The sequence below is a fragment of the Lutjanus erythropterus genome, chromosome 5 (genome assembly GCF_056507025.1).
Source record: "Lutjanus erythropterus isolate fLutEry1 chromosome 5, fLutEry1.hap2, whole genome shotgun sequence".
Taxonomy (NCBI): Eukaryota; Metazoa; Chordata; class Actinopteri; order Lutjaniformes; family Lutjanidae; genus Lutjanus; species Lutjanus erythropterus.
The window spans coordinates 7,845,231-7,865,689 of NC_139321.1; the positions used below are offsets into that span (position 1 = coordinate 7,845,231).

Genomic DNA, 20,459 nt, shown 5'->3' on the forward strand with positions numbered 1-20,459 from the left:
GCCATGTGTAATTAAAAAAAAAAACCAAAGAAACAAAATCAGCCTATGAAGACGGCGAGTGACGAGAATGACTCCGTATTTACAGCTGGCACCCACACATACAGTGCTGCATCCATCAACATACATAATCACACAGGTTCATACTGCAGTACAAAGCAACGCCTCCGCCTCCCTCACACACATCATTTCACAGAAGACATTTTTTCTCCACCAGATGATAACAAACAGCAGAAACATCAGCAGCTCCCATTCATTAAAAAAAAAAGATCCTCCAGCTGCTGCCATTTCACGTGACACTATAAATTATTATTGCAATATTTACTCATACTAAATAGGGATCTTCTTTAAGATTATTCAATAGTATAAAACGAGCCATGCTCCATGGCTGCTAAGGCCAATAGATGCAACTAAAACATAAGCATTGCAAGTAGTGCCTTTCAGGGTTTTTTCCCCAATCTGCAACACATGAACTGTAATCCTCTGATGTGCATAGCTATTAATGCTTATTCTTAGCTATATTAATGCAAAGAGTCTGATTTGAATAGGCAACTCATGGCAGTACAATATACTGTACTAGCTTGGCTGATGCTGTTACATGTTCTTCATGTTTATAGAGGAAACAGTGACACCTTGTGCCTGTTTTCAGTAATATTATTTAGGAAAACAAACTGACTTAGTTTCTGCACAACTAATAATTTACCACTTTTGACGGACCTAAATAAGAAGCATCTTTGGTCTTACTTTAACAGTAAGTACATAGTGTGTTCTGAAATTCCCGGGGAACAAACTGGTGAAAGAAAAAGAAAACATTTGCCAAACCAAAACAGCAAAAACCCCAATTCTGTTCGCCTGAACTGAGTTTAGTAATAAAATCACTATCTTTCTGCTATTGACCAGATGATTTGGCCTTGAGCTGTGATTTTTTTAAGACAGTTCCCTCCACGATTCAGAGTCCAAATCCCAGCCAACCTCTGTGGTGTGAGGACATGCTTTGATTTCACTCCATTCGTTTGCGTGTGTGTCTCGAGCTGTTTGTGGCCACGGCGCCACCGTGCCGTGGGGTCTAGCTCTGAGAGAAGTACTCGAGGACAAGACGGAGGTGTCCCAAGCGGTCTTTGAGTGAGGTCAGGGACAGGACAGTGGTTTGATAGGACGGGTCCAGCTGGAGGACAGAGAGCAGCCACCAGCACCAGGCCGGACCGTTGGACGAGGCCTAGAAGACAGTTAAGAAGGATTAGAATAGAAACATGCAACCTTGTTTTCACTTGACATTACTGCCCCTTTTTTTCAAACATGCTGTAATATTTTGAATTTCTCCATCATGTCGTTCTCGCCCTCCAACCAGCCAATGTTTTCCACTCATCCTACCAAAACAGTATGAACATAATGTCTGTTTTTATTGCTGTTAAAGTCAATATTATGGGTGTGCAGTGATGGGGCTCTGAGTGCAGTTAGATTGGAAAAGTCTCCACAGTATTAGCAAAACAATAACTGAATTTAAAAAGACAAACATACATGATCACCTCTGAATAATTAATTATCAAAAGCTGGTTTGAAAACTCTGCAAGTTCATTTTTCAGACTTTGGTTTGCAGGAATGTTTAGAATACATGATTTTTAGGATGTGGACTAAAACAGTGGCTCCTAACCTTTTCCTTAAAATATCCCTTTTCTATCAGTGAGTGAACTGATGACTCCTGACTAAGTGATGTATTTAATTAATATTTCACATTATATTCAATATAACACAATAACACTGCAGTGCAACTGATAAACTGTACAAGTAACTAAAATGTGAAGCAATAACTACAGGAAGTTTGTGTAAAACAAGCAATGTGGATGACTTTTGACTGGATAGCTTAATTTTTATATTTTGGGGAACTTTTTAAACAATGTTCTGTTTGTATTATCACACATAATACACTTCTTTTTTTGGACAAATTCAGCGTATTCTTCTCCCTGATGTTTGGCCATTGTTCTACTAGCTCTCGGTTGTTTTAGAGCTTCACTGTGTAACATTTCCACGATAAAATGTCTAAAAATGCTTCACATATGTTATTTATTTTGTTTAGGTGTGTCCTCACATCATCCCAAATGTTTTGAGCAATAGTCAAACCAGAGACAAACTTAATCTATTCAAGGTAGGTACCTGGCTAGTTTCTAATTACTTTAAGTTCATGAGACAACATAGGATATGTCAGTGAGTGAGGAAGGAAGTCAACACATGCAACTAAACATAAAGTAAATATAACTTTAATATTACCACGTCCATGAACACAGTTTCTGCTTGACTTATGAGTCACGTCAGATTGATTTTCATCAGCTATTGTGGTTGTTTAGAAATCTTTTGTTATCATTTTAATGTGAGAAAAACCCATAGTGACAGTTTACATACTGGGCAGTTAACTGTGTTATTTTCTAAAGCAGGATGAAGCTGTTTTTTTTAATATATATATATATTAAATAATAAATAAAATAACAGTCTCTTTTATGGGAATGAATAAAATGCTGATATAGGCATACTTTTGTAATTTTTTCTTAAACCAGTACACAAAAACTTGCTGGTTTAACACCAGAGTTATGAAACCGTGTAATGCATGACCCTTTAAGTTAGGCTCCAAGTTCTTCGAGAAATCAGTTCTTATTAAGTGTGAGACTTAGAAAACATTTGTGCTGAGGTCCCAACCTGAATGTTTTCCTCCTTCTCTGGCATGGTGCCGTACTGTCTGTTGATCTGCTCGCGGATACGGCTGCCAAGGCGCTGATACCAGTCCTGAGCCTGCTGGTACACGCTGTCGTGGAGATGCTGCAAAAGCTCCAACTCACTGCCATCAACCTGAGAGAGGACACACGGACAAGAAAAATGTCAAAAGAGACAAAAGAGGTCCAGCGATCAAGCTGTTTGGATATTTTCAGTGTTGCTTATGTTTGTGATCTCTGTGTCTCCGACCTTTAGGTCCTCCAGGTACTCTATGTCAGCCGTGTGGTATCCGTCTCTCAGACCTCTCTTCAGCACCCTGAATCTGCTGCCACCCACCGTGTCCACATACGACCGTCCATCAGGCAGCAGCTCCAGAGTGAGGATCTCCAACATGCAGCCGTAGTCTGCAAACCTGCAGGATCATGAAGTAACACCATGAGAGTCTTAGATTTACACACCTCGAGTCAAATCTTAAGCTCTATTTGCACAGGGCTGGTACAACCTGGGGACCTCGAGTAATTTAAAATAATTATGGAGGTCATCTGTGACGTTAATACTGTGCAAACCTTCAGCGTCTTTCACTTTTAAAGTATAAATTCCACTGCGACTATATTTCACCAAACACAGAGGTCCTGTGATAATATTAGTCTCATGTGAATCAACATCATTGTGATTTGGCGCCGTAATTTTTTGAACATCTGTTTTCTGTTGTCAGACGACGGAACAAGTATTTAATTTGATTGCAGCTCATAATATGTTGAACAGCTGTCAACAGCTGTGCGGTGAGATCGGCTTATTTGACGTTTAAAATGAGTGATGATGACTGTTAGCAGCAACAAAAGGTTGTCGTATTCGAGTGCAGCCACAAAGCATCTGTTACTCCAACTAAATGAGCTGCAAATGTGTATTTATGCCTGTAACACATACAAAAAGTGGGCAAAACAACTCTAGATGCATTATTAATGTGGCTGCTGAAGAACAGGTGCTCTGCTTCGGAAACATCGATGTTACGCAAGAACCTTGACGTCATATCCGGGGGAAAAGAGTAAAATATAGGTTTCACTTAGATGTAGGGGGGTAATTTCTAAATCACATGATGTCCCCTGGTAATACTAGTCCTGTGCAAATAGGGCTTTAATGTGACTTTTGCTGTATTTGTCAAAAAAATTTACAGAATGGTTTTATATATCGTTGTAGTGCAAAGAAATCTACTTCACCTTTAAACCAAAAAGTTATTCAGACCTTTTATATGTATACTTTTTCTTATATTACAAAAGAAAGAATACAAGCTGTGTCTAATTTGAAGCAAAAATCATACATAAAAGAATTTCAAATTTTGAAATACAGTTTAGAAACTGTCTAGGGATATGTCTGGATACAGAGCGCTACCTCCCATTCAATGACTGATAAAATTAAAGTAATAATTTTTAATTTTTTATGTAAACTCTTCATATGAAATATGTTATGCTCATGGTGTAAATGTTATGATGTAAGAGGGAACTAAACCTGCATAAGCAATAATATGAGCTGAAGAATCATTATTTTACACATCATTTTCATATTTTAATATTATTTTAGATAACTGGGTCTATAACAATCATACTGGTGAATTCAACACCATGCAAACATTCAGTGGGACTGAGAAAAAATATCTGGTAGGGGATGAAAATACTCTGCAGATTTTGCACCAGATTGGTGACCATGCTGCTATTTGCCACCCACTCAGGGTCACTTATGACTGATTTAAACTTTGCCCACTGTGCTGCCTGCTTGTGCTGCGTCGCCGTCATTCCCATCAGGCTCCACCTAGCCTGCTGTGAGCTTCACATTTAGAGAAATGTCAAACACGGTCGCTACGTGCCTGGGTAGCCTGGTCAAAATAACTGTTAAGACCTGTGTAAACAGCCTTAACCTCACCTGGTTGGTTCTAAACCAGCTGTATTCTTATACCACTTAACTAAGCACATTAAAATAGACTCTAATCCACTATTTTGCTTTTGATGATTGGGGAAAAAGTCAATTGCATACCCCTTCCCATGCTCATAGCTGCACATTCCAAACTTCTTGGTGCCAGTCTCCATGCAGCGGCGCATCATCAGCCGATATCGAGGCTCAAAGATGTGCAGAGGGCAGGGAACTCCGGGGTAGGCCACCGTGCAAACAAATATGGGGATATCCTTTGTAAGACTACAGTGAAAGAGACAGAAAAGAAGATTGAGACAAGGAGAAAAAAAAAAAAGGAAATAAGAGAGAGAATTGAAAGAATAAGGTGCAAACTGAGTTGCTAAAACGAATGCAGATAGTGCGAGGCAGTTGCCTACTTGGACAGTTCAGCCATCTCAGCATCGTGGACCTGTTTCCTCTCAGCCAGCTGTGAGGGGAAAAGTCGGGTCATGATGTCCTGAAGCAGAATGGTCGGGTTGTACTTCCTGTTTTTAAAGTACTGAAAAAAGAAGGGGAAGAACAATCAGCTGTTACAGCGACATTATGATGCTTACAAGCGATGATACACAAGACCATTAATATGTTACACTACAACAATTCATTGTATTGCAACAAAGAAAAAAATTAGACCGTCATAATCTGTACTTTGCAGTTTTTAACAGCTGCATTTGGGACATGAAATTAAGATTTATTAATTTAGTATTTTATTATTGTGTACACACAGCTGATAAAGCAGCTTATTTATCACAGACTGGATAATTTATTGTGAGCAAAACAGGACTGAGGAGCCAGAAAGTTCTCTTGTCCTGTAACCTTAATGACTTTGTTAGCAGGTGTGAAAAGTCAGTTAGAAACTGTCAAACTGTCACAAAGCTAAAGCAGAGGAGTGCTGCATCTCATCCCGCCTGAGCTAAACGTGATGTTATTGTGGCCATTCAGTGATAATAACAAAGCATTAACACTAGAATTGCCGTGATGGTTATTTTCATCCATATGCAAAAGTATATGTGCAATAACTTGAATTAAAAAATAGAGTGCTGCTGGTGCTTAACTTTTCCTGAAATTGTATTTTCATTTAAAATGTTTTTATATAAATTACAGAAAAGGCAAAAGACTTCACAATCCTTTAACTTGCATTAAAATACAAATTATTAGATTACATTGTTCTAATCAGTAGAATAATTTAAGAACTTGAGGAAGCAGGGAGAGTTAAACAGTTGTAACACTTTTTTCTCAGCTGAATTTTTTTTATTAAAGCTCTCAATTTTGACACAATCTACCCTTAATTATTACAAATAGCAATGTTTGTTTAAATGTTTGCACAATTTTTAAAAAATGTAAAAACGATAAAGTCTGTTTTATGTAGTTTATGTTTTAGATCAGCTCCTTTTCCTGTAGGCTATGATTATTTTCTGTGAGGGTCAGTTTGGTCTTTTGGACGTGTTTACCCAATAGCCTTTTTGTCCAAAATAAAAGGATTATACGCTTATAAAATATTTGTTTTTCATTAACAGTGACTCTAGATTAAAATAAAATGGGATCTGGGAAGGTGAATAGATGTAATCAGAATACAGTTTACAATATATGATAGCATGCATATTAATAAATACACATTTTAATTGGGTATTTTTCATGAGAGATTAAAAAGTTTGGAATCCAAACATTCAAAATGACCGCCTATGGCGCTCCTCGTGTTAAAAATCAAGCGGCTTTGAAAGCGGAGACCTTTGTGAGCTAAAAACTAAATCTAACACCCTCTTTTTCCATTAGTTTTAAAAACGGTGTTACCTCTTGTAGTGGCTGTTTGCAGAGTGGACAGCGGAGGTTGTGGTCCAGACTCCTCTCTATGCAGTTTTTACAGAAGGTGTGACCACAGGGGGTAGTGACTGGCTCAAAAAATAACCTTTAGAAGACAGAGAAAATACATGAGTGTTTTTTTAAAAACCATCTAGCTGAGGAAGGATATTCACGCTATATGTGGTTGTGCAGTTCTTGTACGTCTGGTGAGTGTTTGTGTACATGCTGCGTGCGAGCTAAACATTAACCAGAGCGAGGAGATCGAGAATAGAATCGCCCTGTTATATGACTCTGCAGCTGACAAGGTACAGGCTGCAATGCATTCTTGATTAGAGCTGCAGCACACTGACCTAATGCAGAGAGGGCACTCGAAGTCTGACACAGTGAGAACAGCCAGAGTTTTCTCTCTGCAGTGCCGACTTTCACCTGCGGGAGGGAGAGAGAGGAGACAAGAAGACAGTCACTTTTCAGCTCTAGGATGCCCCGCTGAAGACACTGCCGTTATTATGCAATTTCCAAACCATCTGGTGGGTGCTATGGTAAAGCTGTTTGTAGTGACAGTGACAGATATGATTCACGATGAGGACAACGAGGATGCGTACGTACCCCTGCCACGCCCATCTTCCTTCCTCGTCATCATCTCCTCGTCCTCTTCAGCAGCAGGCAGGAAAGAGACAGCTTGGCAGAGGCTGAGGCAGCACTCAGTGCCCGAGTCATGCTTCACCTTGGAGCCCTGGAGACAGTCTGATCAGTCATTTGCATTCAAACACCTCCCACAGCCCCAGCATTAAAGGGATGGTTCTGATTTTTTATGAGGTTCAGAACAGTATCTGCATGGTACTGCTGTGGATGGGGTTAGCAAAAAAATGCATTTTAGCTACTTAAAAAAGCCCCACCTAAAAAAGAAAGAAAAAACAGCTTAACTGTAAGCTATTTTTACAGTATTTTTTATCACTTTACTTTGCCTTCAGTCAGCCTTTTTCAACAAGAAATCCAAGTTATATAATCCAAATATTGCTGTCTCCAAATCAATCAAACTCCAGAGGCGAAATTAGTTATTTTACCTCGCAGAACACGGGAGTTGCTTGTCTCGATCTGTTGGTTTGTTTGTGTAACTCTGTGACTTTTTGTGTTTTAAAGGGTTAGTTTGGATTCGCCAAAGTCACACAAAAACACAAACAAACAAACTTAATGCGGCAACTGTAGCAGAGCAACTCTCGTGTTCTGCAGGGCAAAATGATTGTTTTTGCCAAAGTAGAGTGGTAGCTTTGGAGAGAGCCTTGTATTTGGATTATATAATGGCGGTTTCGCTGTCAGAATAAGGTGTCTGATGACAAAGCAAAGCAGTGGAAATATTCTGAACGGAGCGTGCACTGAAATGGATTGATTTTTGGGGTGTGCCTTTTTTAGGTGGTCAAAATGTTTTGCTGCTGACCCTGTCCAAAGCAGTTAGCTTTAGCTTCCTAAACTGGTTTTTCCACTGCTTCTCCAAACTGGGGCGCGTCGACCGCCATCTACCGTAGGTTATACACGACACTGACCTTAGATAAGTGCCTCATACAACCCCACCTCAAAAAAAATCTAAACTATCCCTTTAAAACATTAAACATTATCCTCACCTGGTGTGCCTCCCTCCTCCCTTTTCCCTCTCCCTCTTCTCCACGTGGATGTTTGAGGCCCTCAGGGTGAGTTGGACCCTGGGAGCCACTGAGGCTGGTAATGGGGCAGGGCTCCTTCAGGTACTCAGATACCACTTGCAGGATGCAGGACACCTCGTCTGGCACTGTCATACCCTCTGCCTCCAGGATCTGCCATTTGAATCAAATGAGTCACATAAAGGTCTTACCAGCACTGTAAACTAAAATCTCTGCAAAAAAAAAAAAAAAATCCATACAAACTAAAACTAAACTGAAATAGAAAACCTATATTGCACCGACACATACTGGAAACAATCGTTAATCAGAGCAGACGATCATGATCATATGAACCGGGATGTAACATATAATAAATCACACTTCAAAGATCTGTATGTGATGTGTGCAGGTCTGTTTATAATGCCACAGGGCAGCTTTTCCTTGACCTTTTCAGCTTGAGACCTAAAAGACAAATTTGGTGTCTCCACTGGACCTAAACTTTCCACACTGGGGACAAGCCCATGAGTTGGGGACTGAATGTAGAAATGTTCATTCAAGCGTCAGCAATCGCTGCTAACACTGACATGTAATTTTAGCTACATAGCAACACACCAGTCAACAACTAAATTACATGCAACAAAAAATTCAAATGCTATACAAACACATGACTGACTTACTCATCTGCTGTCAAAACACTGTCTGTTCTTTGAATAAGCAAAGTTCTTTTGACTTGCTCCAATGCTGAGAAAGCTTCGTTTGGAGATGTCTGTGCAGTTTGTTCATTTTTAAGCTCTGATTGCTAAGCACCTCCCCACATGCAGCCACACTGAGGCCTTCCTCTCCTCTGCTTTTTGAGAGGCTCTGGTGAAGCTTACAAACTCTTCTCTTTATTGTCGTTTCAATATGATGCACACGATCGGGAGTGAAGGGGTAAACAGCACAAAGAATCTAAGGTTAACTCTTCTCTTATTTTAATTCTTCTTCTTTTTAATTCACATGGTGACCTGATGAAAAGGGGCCTGTGACCTATTTTGGGTCCCGACCCTAAGTTTTGGAAACGCTGCTAGAGGGAAGTCTCTTTATATTGTAGCTTTAAATCCACAAAGTCTTTCCAGTAAACTTATTACTTCAGTCTGCAGCTCGCTGTGCTGCTATTTTTACAGACAGACGAAATAAAACAATATGCAAGCATATTATTTTGTACTATGCTATGCTTGCCTTTTTCATTTTACAGTCTGCATCTTCTAATTCAATTTTCAGTGTACCTTAGCATCAAACGACCCTCTGATGAGTGGTCAGTAAGACAAACCAACCTTCTTGATCTGGCTCTTTGCAGGAGCAAAGTCAGGCTGTAGATTTAGGCAACGGTGGAACTGGACGAGAGCTTCTGTCTGCTGACCCATTTCCAGCAGTACATTCCCTTTACGAAAGAAGCCCTGCAACAGAAGAGTAAAATCAGCACACCGTTGCCTGTGTAAGCGGACGGCACATCTAAAGTGTCTCACTGCAGAGAATAAAAAAATTCTACTCACTGTTTATCTTAAGTATGTTGTTATAACACTTTATCCTACACATGCACTGATTTTCATTTGCATCATGCATCGCTGGCAGCTAAATAGTTCAATAGTCAAATTTATAAGTGATATAACACATTCTAAAAATAAAATGACACAATATAAAAGATTATATACAGAAGACTTTTATGTTGTAACAGTGAGCTACCCACTGGCACAAAGTGATTAAATGATATAAGTAGCTGTTTGCATAACTCTGTGAATGACATAACATAATAAAACCAGAGAAAATTGCCCTAAAGGGGTCAGCTTTGCACGCTAAGGTAAAATATAAAAAGAGTAATTAAAAACAGCACCTTTCCTTTGTGGTTACGTGTGTGTGCAGTTACATGCATGTTATAAAACCAAACAAAGGGAGCGTGTGTTGGGTTAAATTCAGGACAGAGGTGAACTGAAGTGAAATGGCAGCTCTAAATTTGGTATTGTTATCGGATGATTTCAACAGATTTGTTCCTGCTGTGCAGAAAAGGACACAATAAAAGCGGGATGCGATGCATTTTTACGCCAACACTGTCAACAGTAAACAGGTCTCTCACCTCGGTCCAGTTTGGACGAAGGCAGCAGAGGTAGTCGAGGTCCGTCAGAGCATCAGAGAAACGCATCATTCCCCAGTTAGCTTCGGCTCTGTACACCTTCAAACTCAGGTCATCTGGGACTAAAGATAGTAGGAAACAGAAACTTTCAACATGCAATCCCTTTCAAAGGTGTCAAAAGTGCACACGTTCTTTAGTCAAGTACAGCAGAAGTACAGACACGACCCTGCTATAAGTAGAAGTACTGATTCAACTTTTTTACTTGGATAAAAGTGAAAAAGTAGAGGCTCTGAAGTGTAAAAGTATAAGAACACTTCTAAGGGCTGTGTCTGTGCAAAATTAAGTAAATTTCACCCCTTCTCCATGGCCAAGTCTTCCTCTCTGTCGGTTTCATCTTTCAAGTCTTGTTACATAATTTGATGTTGTTTTTGTCAAATGCCTTTTTCATCTTGTTTGTAGTTTTTTTTTTCATTATATGTTTTATATTGGTTGTCATCTTGTTAAGTCTTTTTCATCCTTTTTTTTGTCTTTTTTACGTAATTTTTCACCTTATTATGTCACATTTATCTTGTGTTGTTTTTTGTTTTGTAACATCTTTTTCATCTTATGTCTTGTCATAACCTTTAAATTGTTTTTCATGTGGTTACATCGTTTTTGTCTTGTTACATCCGTCGTTTGTGATAAGCACTAATGGACACACCAGGGAATCGTCTTTTCTATGTTACTGTCCCGTCCACTTAAGTTGAAATGAGTCTTGAGTAAAACTAAAGTAACAAGCCTGTTTTGACCATTTAAGAAGCAGAAAGTGCTGATATTTGTGTTACAATTTAGGGAGCAAAAGTCAAAAATTGCCATAAAAATAAAAACTCAAGATAAGTACAGAAACCTGTCCAGGAACAAAATATGTATAGTTACGTGTAGTTCCCACCTCTGATCACTTCCCACTACAATACTGGTTACATATAAGATTTAACTTTAATGTTTTAACCTACTTAAATAACCAAGATTTTTTTTCTGTTGTTTCAAGTGAAAGAATTGCTTTAATCCACCTGCTACGCCAATGCATGCACGTGTGCATTCAAGGCTCAAAGATTCAGTGTTAAAGATTCACCTAAGCCTGTTGCTCCAGTCATGTTTATTGACAGTAGAAAAGCTTTAATTGCAGACACTGTGCTTGACAATGCCCACATATTAAAATAATAAATAAAGCTGCCAAGGCACGACCTGAAATCTCCAGTGAAAGAAGAAAAACTGGCGTGCACGAATCTGCCAGTAATCATTACACAACAGCGAGGGAAGCAGCATTATTTAATTGGATTGGCAATAGATGGCAAACATGTAGGTTAATTCAACGGTATGCTGATTCACTTCAGCACAAACACTCCTACGATCCCGAGTACGCCTACTGACTAGAAAAACTCATCTAGGGCAGAAGTTGGCCCTTTTTTTACTTCCTCACTCCTGCATGCAGAAAAGAAGGTCAATTGCACATGCAAAGGCAAGTGCAGAGGATCAGTGAGTGTACAGATAAGGTAATAGGTCCGTTTGCAAGGGTGTTTCTAGGAATCGACGGCATTAGCTGTGAAAATATTACTCCACATCCTCTTAACTATTCCCTAGCTTTTCAATCTGTGGTTAGGCAACAGAAATGCACAGAGAGCTTGCTCTAAAGGCAGAAATGGCCTCAGCCAGTGGTCAATTTTTTACCTAAACAACAGCTGTTATAGCTGCTCACGCCACTTGATATACTGTGAATGACTGACATAGACAGGAGGGTAAATGTTACACCAGACTAATGCAGATTAACTTTCTTGTGCAGCACATAACTTTCATTTAAATGCTTTGCCTGAATGGTTCAATATGCAAACACACAGGAAAAACAAGACTGCGCTATCCAGGAAGGAGCATCTGGAGACTGTTTGCTGACCCAGTTATACATTCAGGTCATCAACAGCCTTACAAGGTAGATATAATGCATCTCATGATACAAGTTTGAGATGGCAAGTTTCCTCTCTGTCATTACACCTCCTGTATCTCACTTCAGTTGGACAGCATCTAACGATTATTTTCACTGTTGATAAATCTGTTGATTGTTTTCTTGATTTCCCAGAGCCCAAGATGACATCCTCAGATGTCTTGTTTTGTCCACAACTCAAAAGATATTCCCTGTACTGTCATAGAGGAGCAAAGAAACCAGAAAATATTCATGTTTAATAAGCTGAAATAAGAGAATTTGGACATTTTTTTCTAGGGATGCACAACATGGCTTTTTTCAGCCAGTAAAGATATAAAGTCACATTTTTGTGTTTTAATATAAAGTTGATATTACCTGTTGCTTATGGACACCTGAGAGTAAGAAAAGCTTAACTGTAGCAAACACAGATTGATAATTTAATATTCCATCGCTCCAGCTGAACCAAATCTTACTGACATCACTTTTACAACAAAAGTTCAGAACACTCCTGACTCTTTGGATGTTCATCTGGTTTTACCAGTAAAGTACAACAAAAAACTAGACCTGCAGCAATTAATCAATCATTAAATTGATCACCAACTGTTTCTATAATAGATTTCATCTTCTCAAATGTAAATATTTCTTAAGTTTCTTTGGTCCTGCATGATTTTGTACAACATTTGAGGGCATTATCTTGGGGTTTGGGACACAGTTATCAACATTTTTCACAATTTTCTGATATTTTATGGATGAAACAACTCATTGATCCATCAAGAAATAACAGATGGACCAATTGGTAATGTCAATAATCATTAGTTGCAGCCCTACATTAAATTTCACAAATATACTTTGGATTTTATAGAGCATTTGCCTAAGAATCCAAATGAAATACTTTGACATAATATGTCAAATCAGATATTATTATAGTGGATATTTATCAGCCTTTACACTGATAGATTTATACCAATATAGATGTGATAGGTCAATATCGACAGATCGCTTATCGGCATTTATCGAGCATCCCTATTATTGTTTGACAACTAATCAGGTGCTGAATTAATCATTGCAGCTGTGTGCTGCAGTGCACATTTTGTTCTGGAGAGCTGCACTATTACTGTGCATCAGCCAAAAAAAACCGTGAGCAGTGCGTAAAAGTGACTCCAAACTGCCCGTCTCCTTCCTGAAGCGAGATCATTAGGTAACTGTGCTGCACTGGAGCACAGTGTCCACCAAGCAAACTTGTCTGTGTTGTGTCTGCAGCCGCACTGGTGTCTTACCTAAGTCTAGCCCCTCATTGGCGATGCGTAAAGCTTCCGTGAAGTCGCTGGCTTTGAGCTTCTCCAGTATGTGGCACTTCATCTTGGTCTCCTCGGGGCAGCACTTTTCCACCACGCTGATGAGCAGGACGTTGTTCTTCATGCCTTTCACCTCCCTTTGTTTTAACCTCTCTTTGCACGCCGGGCATTTGGACGGGAGGTAACCCCCGACGCACCTCCGGCAGAACGTGTGACCGCACGACATGGTCACCGGCTCGCACATCAGGAAGAGACACAGCGGACAGTCCAGCAGGTCCATGGTTGGACGGGTTATGTCACCACGACGGCGTCCCACGGGGAAAAATGCTGCTTTTTCACGTCAAAGCACTGCGGACGGAGAGGGTGGACCATTTAAATAACACGCTGACAGCTGGCGATACAGTAAATGTCTCCCCTTTGATCACATCTGCTCCCGCCGACCGGTTTCTCTCCAAGATAGGCTTACTGCCCCTCAAAAAACGTCCCTTTCGTGTAAAATTTATCCATTGACATTACCCATTTTTTGCCCTAACTTACTCTTTGGTTTGGGACACATAGCGTCTTCCCTTTTGGTTGAATTAAAAAAAAAGAAAAAAAAGACAAACTCAGCCTCCAGTTCAATGCGACGCTTTCCCCGCCGCTCCAAACTCCATGAACCCCGACACGGACCGCACCGGAATATTTCCACATTAATATTCCTCCTCTTAAGTTGTCCGTGTCCGCTTTTAACCCCTGAAATGACGGCTCCGCGGCCACAAAGCTGGGTTACTGTGTAACACCATTACATTACATAAATAAAGACCACGTGACGCAGCAGCGTGCAACCTGATTGGATGAAACGGTGGCTTTCCGCCCTGTTGTGAAACCCAAGGATGCCGAGTTTCATAACAGAATTCCTGCGACAAAACTTCTTGGTTTTTTTTATACGGTGTGATTAAAACACCTGCGGGGAAACGAAATGATTGTCTCGCTTGTTTAGTCACCGGAGAAATAATATTTTAAGTGAAGAAGTCAGTGAATGGAAACCACCCTGTCACAGAGCAGGGAATCCCAGCAGAGGATAATAATAACAGGCAGGGGGCGGGGTGGCAGGATCATGACATAAACCCAGTTACATTCATCCCATCCTCATTTGTTATTTACATGCCCTAAAAAACTGTGCCACGTGTAAATGTACGTTTTATAATCGTAAAAAAAAAAAAGCTTAAAATGTGTCAATGAATGTGCAAATTGCAGCTTTGTGTTGTTTTTTTTAGGCATTGCAGGACAATGCTGCAGATCAGCAACAAAATCTCTTTACATCTGTTACACAAGTCAGTGCTCGTCAAATGGAACTTGTCCCACAGAAGCTATTCTGGTTCAGTTAAATGAGGCCGGAGCCTGCAGCACTTCTTATATTCACATTATTATTAAACCGTGCTGCTATATGCAGCTTTAAATTAGTGTGTACACAAAGAAACAAGTGACAAATCTGTCTTACAGTCTTCCCAGGGGCCTGTTACACAAGGTGCTGGAACAGGTTTTACTTGCAAACCTTGGTTTAATTCAACACTAACACATTATTTCTGCTATATATATTCATTTACTAGATTAACAGATATATTTCAATGAGTGATGTTAATGATTAATCAGTTTACTCATTAGTATATTTTGTGTACCACTTATGCAGGTTTTCTCGGTTTAATTTGGGCTGCCTTGCTAGTCTACAATTGCACCCAATTTAACATTTTTTTGTTTGGCACAACCATCAGAGGCATTTGTTGAATAAGGACAGGTGGACAGAAGAAGGCATTTCAAGCAAGAGCCTTATTATTTTATTTGTTTTGACTTGTTTGTGCTTCATGAATTGTTTCAGATAACCAATGTGCTGCAAGAAGTGTTTAAATAAAACCTAAATTGAGGAAGACATGCATTTTGTATCTTATAAATTATAAATGATGAATCAACTGTTGATTAACATGTTCAACTATCCATTAAGGAAAATGCACACAACTTGCAAATGTAATTTCGATATTGAAATTTACCCCCTAAAGATTTGGCTGTTTTGCAATAAGGACATTTTGAGATTTGGTAGTTTACATAATTAAACAAGTGCTGCTGCTTCAAGAAACTGGTTCACCAACAAGGAAACAAATCACAGGTTATATTGTGTAGTGCTTCCTCGAAAACCTAAAGTAAAACGGCTTGAGCGAGGGAGGAGTGACTATGTAACTAGAGTCTATACATACTGACCTTTCTGTGACCATTCTCACCAGATTACACAGTATGCAAGTCACAGTGACACAATGCCTTGTGAACATAACAGAATAATGGATTCAAATACAAGAAATGATTTGATGTAGTGATTTTAAAAACATTGCTTCACTACAGTGTCATTGAGACAATGTTCTTTATTGGTTTTATTACAAAAAATGAAAGTTGGCACCCCAGTTGATCTGTGTAATATATACATTCTTCAAATATCTTCAAGGGAGCTGATAATATCTACAAGATAGCTTTTAAATAAAACACCTCTCAACTCCTGATTGGACTTCAGGCCCAGTGAAAACACAGCAAACATCTTCATACTTTATCTAAGTACAGCATACAAAAAACAAACAGTTTAGGTGTACAAAAAAGAAATACAACTACTTAAAAGAAATATTAAGCAATTTCATCAATAATACTGCACATGGCAGCATCTTTGTCCCATATTTTGTCCCTCTTTGAAGTAGGGATGCTCTTGTCCTGCTGACCTGCTGCCATGCAGCTGGCACCTGCTTCCTCTACATCCATTGGTTCAGTTTTCATCCTGGGGGCCTGCCCAGAGGAACAACCAGCAGCAGCTACTCCTGACGCACTCCTCGTCCCATCACCAGCAACATCAGGACCCTCCATCTGTGGTAAGTCATCAGGTAAGGAGGCGAGGCACCCCTGGATCATCTCCACCACCCTCTCCAGATGTTTCTGGAACCTCTCGGCTGTCTCCAGTCTCTGTCTCTTCTGCACCTCCATCATCACCCTCAGCGTCTCCCTGGCTTGATGTGGCCTGTATTCATTTACCAGGTGGTGAAAGTGAACAAACAGAAGCTTTAAATCCTCCAGCTTCTCTTCGCGCTTTATGCTGCCCGGGCTCTTGATGAGGATGTCCAGCAGGTCCAGGAAGTTGACGAGAATGGACATGTTGAGCTTCTTAAGCTCACGTTTGTGGTCAAACTGCATAGGATGGAGCCTCTCGATGCCTTGGCTCTCCAGTGGCCGGATGATGAGGTCGTCGCACTGGAACTGGTTCCCAAACATCATGTAGCTGTCTCTGATGGGTGGAGGTGGCTTAGGAGCCAGACCCTTGCGGATGTTTTCATCTGTGTACTCTTTGATGTACTGCATAGGCGGAGGAGGCAGGGCACTAACCTGCTGTGGTTCACCCATGATGCCGACCTAAACAGCGACAAAAACGCCAATTAGTCTGTTTTCCTTTCCAAACAATACAAAACAGGTTCTTCCTATTTAATATAAGGCATAAGTTACATTTGTGGTTGAGTTAAAACACCGTGCAAGGTTGTCTTGGTACAATTTTAACAGTAGCATACACAGTAGTAAGTTATCATGTAACAGAAAACAGTAACAGAAGTGTTAAAATCTTTTAGATAACGATAGTAAAAGGGTTACACCATATGAAATTTTTCAGCCAATAGGAGAATTTCCTGCTTCTCATGACAGATATTGATAAAAATAAGAACCAATAATTTCACATTTTTGTATTTTAAAACGGAGGTCAGATAACCTGCATTTTATGGACACCTGAGAGTAAGAAATGCTCAGATGTAGTGAGAAAAATCTTGTCTTTGGTAGGGCTACACAATTTGGTAAGAACAGGCATATTGCAATTATTTTGACTGAAACTGATGTGCAATACGATTAGTGGAAATGATCAGTTATGCATTACAAATTACATGTTCACTGACAAAAAGCCAGGTTATCTATGCAACAGCACAGTAGCTCTTTACAATGCTGTTTTCTCATACATTTTTCTTTTTTCAAAAAATTGCTAAATGATTCTGGTTCTGCAATTTAAAAATTGCATTTGGCCATATTGCAATTTCAGTCCAACCGTGATTAATTGTGCAGCCTTAGTCTTTACTACAGTATATCAACTTCACAAATATACTTTGGCCTATTAAATGATTTGATATAATCTGTCATAGGCCCCAAATTTATTTGCATTCCTAGACAGCAATACTGTCAAGCACAAATCCTAGATTTAAAATGTTACATGTGCAAAAGAAGAATGTTACACAAGCAGGCAGGTTGGGTAACAGTCATGTGCTTTAAGTCAAGTAAGTACAGAGAAATGTATGTCTTGAGAGTCCTCATTACTAAGAATGGCCACTTTCAGAGTGTTGACAGATAACATCTTAAAAACGTACTAATGCAGTAATGTAAGAATAATGTAAGCTTTATTATTGTGATTGATCCAGTGGTTAACTTGATGTTAACTCTTGAATATTTTCGTTGACAGCAACGTGTTCAGTGAGCTTTAATTAAGTTTTATATGCGCCAGTGTTAATCTGTAAAGTAACCTGTAACAACAGCTGTCACAAAACATGGAGTAAAAAGTACAATATTTGTCACTTAAATGTTGTAGAGAAAAATCACTTTACTTACACGGTTGAAATACGTGACTCAGCTTTGTACTCCTAACGTTATCTCATGAATATTGTTAAATGCAATACTTATGTTCAAGCATTTAAGTTGGTTCATTTAGTCGATATCTGTGGTTTCGTGGATAATCGAGGCACCGTTTAGCTGTTTCAATACACATCAACGGCAACATCTCCCCCATGTAAGGTATGAAGGGACAAAGTTAGCCTGCTTGTTTTCAATACGAATGAAATCTAATGTAACAACAAGTTTAGCTCGATAATGATGATGGACCGATATTTTCAATCACCATCTAAAGCTTTTATTCTACAATTCTTAAGTGTACACACAGACGTGAGTGTTTTAGAGGCGAACGTAGCTAACGAGCTAGCTATGTGGCTAATGTGGGGCTAGCAGTGTTGCTGCTAACCTCTGCTAACTAGTTACGTCGGTACTAAAAACTAACGTTAACTTACAAAATACCAAAACGAAAAACACCACTTATATTTATACAAACCTCTTAATTGACTTCTCGGTTGCTGAAGGTTGACTTTAGAGATGAAATGTAGCAGAGGTAGAATCTAGCTAATCGGACATTAGACGCTAGCTCATGGCTAGCTTAGCTGCTTCCACACACTGATGTGACGTACTTCTTTGTGCCATTTCCATTGGCTGAACTATCCTCGTGACAATTTTTGATCGTGCCGATTGGATAATATCCGACCAAGGCTAGCTTCATTCTTAAGAAAATGAAATCTAAGTGGTGATAGAGACAGAGTTTCAGTGTAAAAAGGTACACTTCCGTTGTACTTATAATGCATACAGTGTATTGAACTGAAAACGTTGAGTCAGGGGTAGAATTAACTAATTACAAATACTCACAGTTACTGTAATTAAGTAGTTTTTTTTGGGGTACTTGTACTTCTATGAGTAGATTTTCAAGTCTGTACATTTACTTATACTAAAGTATTCATGACACCATATAATCGCCTTAGTTACTTTCAAAATCATAATTGAGTACTGAGTACAAGTTGAATTAATAAACCTTTCATCTGCATTTTTGGAGCCAATAAGGTGATCTGATTGTAAACAGATTGATGAAAACCAGGACATATGGACTATAAACTAAACACTGCAGCAAGGATACGAATGACTAATCATTAATCAATTATTCACCATTAAGAACTGAACCAATTAAAATTTAAAAATTTAAATGTCTAGAAACAGCAGTAATTGCACACCATTTGACCTTGTTTTTTTCTGGTGGAGCCATTTATTGAATAAGGAATCTAATGAAACTAACTAAGAAAAACCTTTCTAACATTTCTAAACTTGACTATTAAGAGACAAATTTCTCTTTTGAACGACAGTCCTGGTCCCAAACACTGTGTAAGTACAGGAAGGCCATTGTCAGTTCACCTCAGAGTTTATTGTTTTAAATTTTAAAGTCAGTCACATGTGCTTTAAATTTTTACCAAAATGTAAGTACAGCACAGAATGATTCAGTATGAAGTCCATCATATGGATTCTGTCAAATCTTCAAAACTAAGTTAAAACTTTAAAACACAATTTTATTGTTTGTTGATTAAATATCAACCAAGATGTTGTGTTTTTAACCTGAACAAGTAATTATTCTGTTTCTGACTTTAAAACCGATCGCATGTGGACACACTTTTATAAGTTCGTATTCTTTACATTTGTCACTACAGAAGTCAGATACGTTCACATATTGGTGGTCTTTTCCGCTTGCATTTATCTTTCTGCATTATCTTGTCGTTGTTCTTGTGAAATGTTAACACCACACATGCACATTTGCAACCACACACACATTCGCACAGTCTCACACATTTCCCACACCGCAATCTCTTTTCTTTTTAAATGCTCAAACTGAACAAAATATATTTACATTTCTGGATCTACAGAATCCCATAATAGAAGTCAATAACTATATTTGAGATAAAAACTTAAACAGTTAAAACAAACAAACAAATAAGAATATATAAACTTATTTTTTATCCTCGTCCCTTCTTTTGTGACATTTTCTACCTATACCTTTTGACAGTAAAGCACCTTTGAAAACTAATTGACACCAGATGGTAGTCCTCATCCAAAAATGAAATGCGCACCAAATTGTAGGAGCAGTTTTCCTGATGGTGGTGCTGTGGCATCCATCTCAATCTTTCTTGTGTTTTGTGAGGATGAATTGTTTCAGGGTTTTTTTCTCTCTAACTTGCTAAAATTCTGCTCTTTAACTCCACATGACTTTCCCCCGTCATGGGTACTAACTCTGTTGTTCCTTCAAGCTATAATCAAAATTGTTTTTTCAAGCCCAGACAATCCCGGCACAAATAGAATATGTCTCTATTTGTCTGTGACTGTCAAGAGAGAGATGTGAAAGAACAAGCAAG

At 39.0% G+C, this 20,459-nt stretch overlaps 2 protein-coding genes across 4 annotated transcripts; both read right to left on the bottom strand.

The window, feature by feature from the left end:
• Positions 1 to 647: 647 nt before the first annotated feature.
• lonrf4 (LON peptidase N-terminal domain and ring finger 4) lies at positions 648 to 14,306 on the bottom strand. Of its 3 annotated transcripts, XM_084718670.1 has the most exons (13): positions 13,969 to 14,303; positions 13,414 to 13,779; positions 10,186 to 10,304; positions 9,389 to 9,511; positions 8,061 to 8,249; positions 7,048 to 7,174; positions 6,792 to 6,867; positions 6,433 to 6,547; positions 5,022 to 5,143; positions 4,729 to 4,887; positions 2,950 to 3,112; positions 2,686 to 2,835; positions 648 to 1,213 (listed from the first exon to the last, which is right to left on the bottom strand). In XM_084718670.1, exons 2-13 carry the CDS (start codon positions 13,709 to 13,711, stop codon positions 1,064 to 1,066), a joined length of 1,791 nt encoding a protein of 596 aa, XP_084574796.1. In that variant the 5' UTR covers positions 13,712 to 13,779; positions 13,969 to 14,303; the 3' UTR covers positions 648 to 1,063. The 3 variants fall into 3 exon arrangements, with proteins under 3 accessions (XP_084574796.1, XP_084574794.1, XP_084574797.1); XM_084718668.1 differs by having other exon boundaries at positions 13,414 to 14,303; XM_084718671.1 differs by lacking the exon at positions 8,061 to 8,249 and having other exon boundaries at positions 13,414 to 14,306.
• A 1,497-nt stretch (positions 14,307 to 15,803) lies between these two features.
• med7 (mediator complex subunit 7) lies at positions 15,804 to 18,722 on the bottom strand. Its single transcript, XM_084718672.1, has 2 exons — positions 18,569 to 18,722; positions 15,804 to 16,848 (listed from the first exon to the last, which is right to left on the bottom strand). The coding sequence occupies exon 2, from the start codon at positions 16,837 to 16,839 to the stop codon at positions 16,075 to 16,077; it is 765 nt and encodes a 254-aa protein (XP_084574798.1). The 5' UTR covers positions 16,840 to 16,848; positions 18,569 to 18,722; the 3' UTR covers positions 15,804 to 16,074.
• Between the last annotated feature and the right edge of the window lie 1,737 nt (positions 18,723 to 20,459).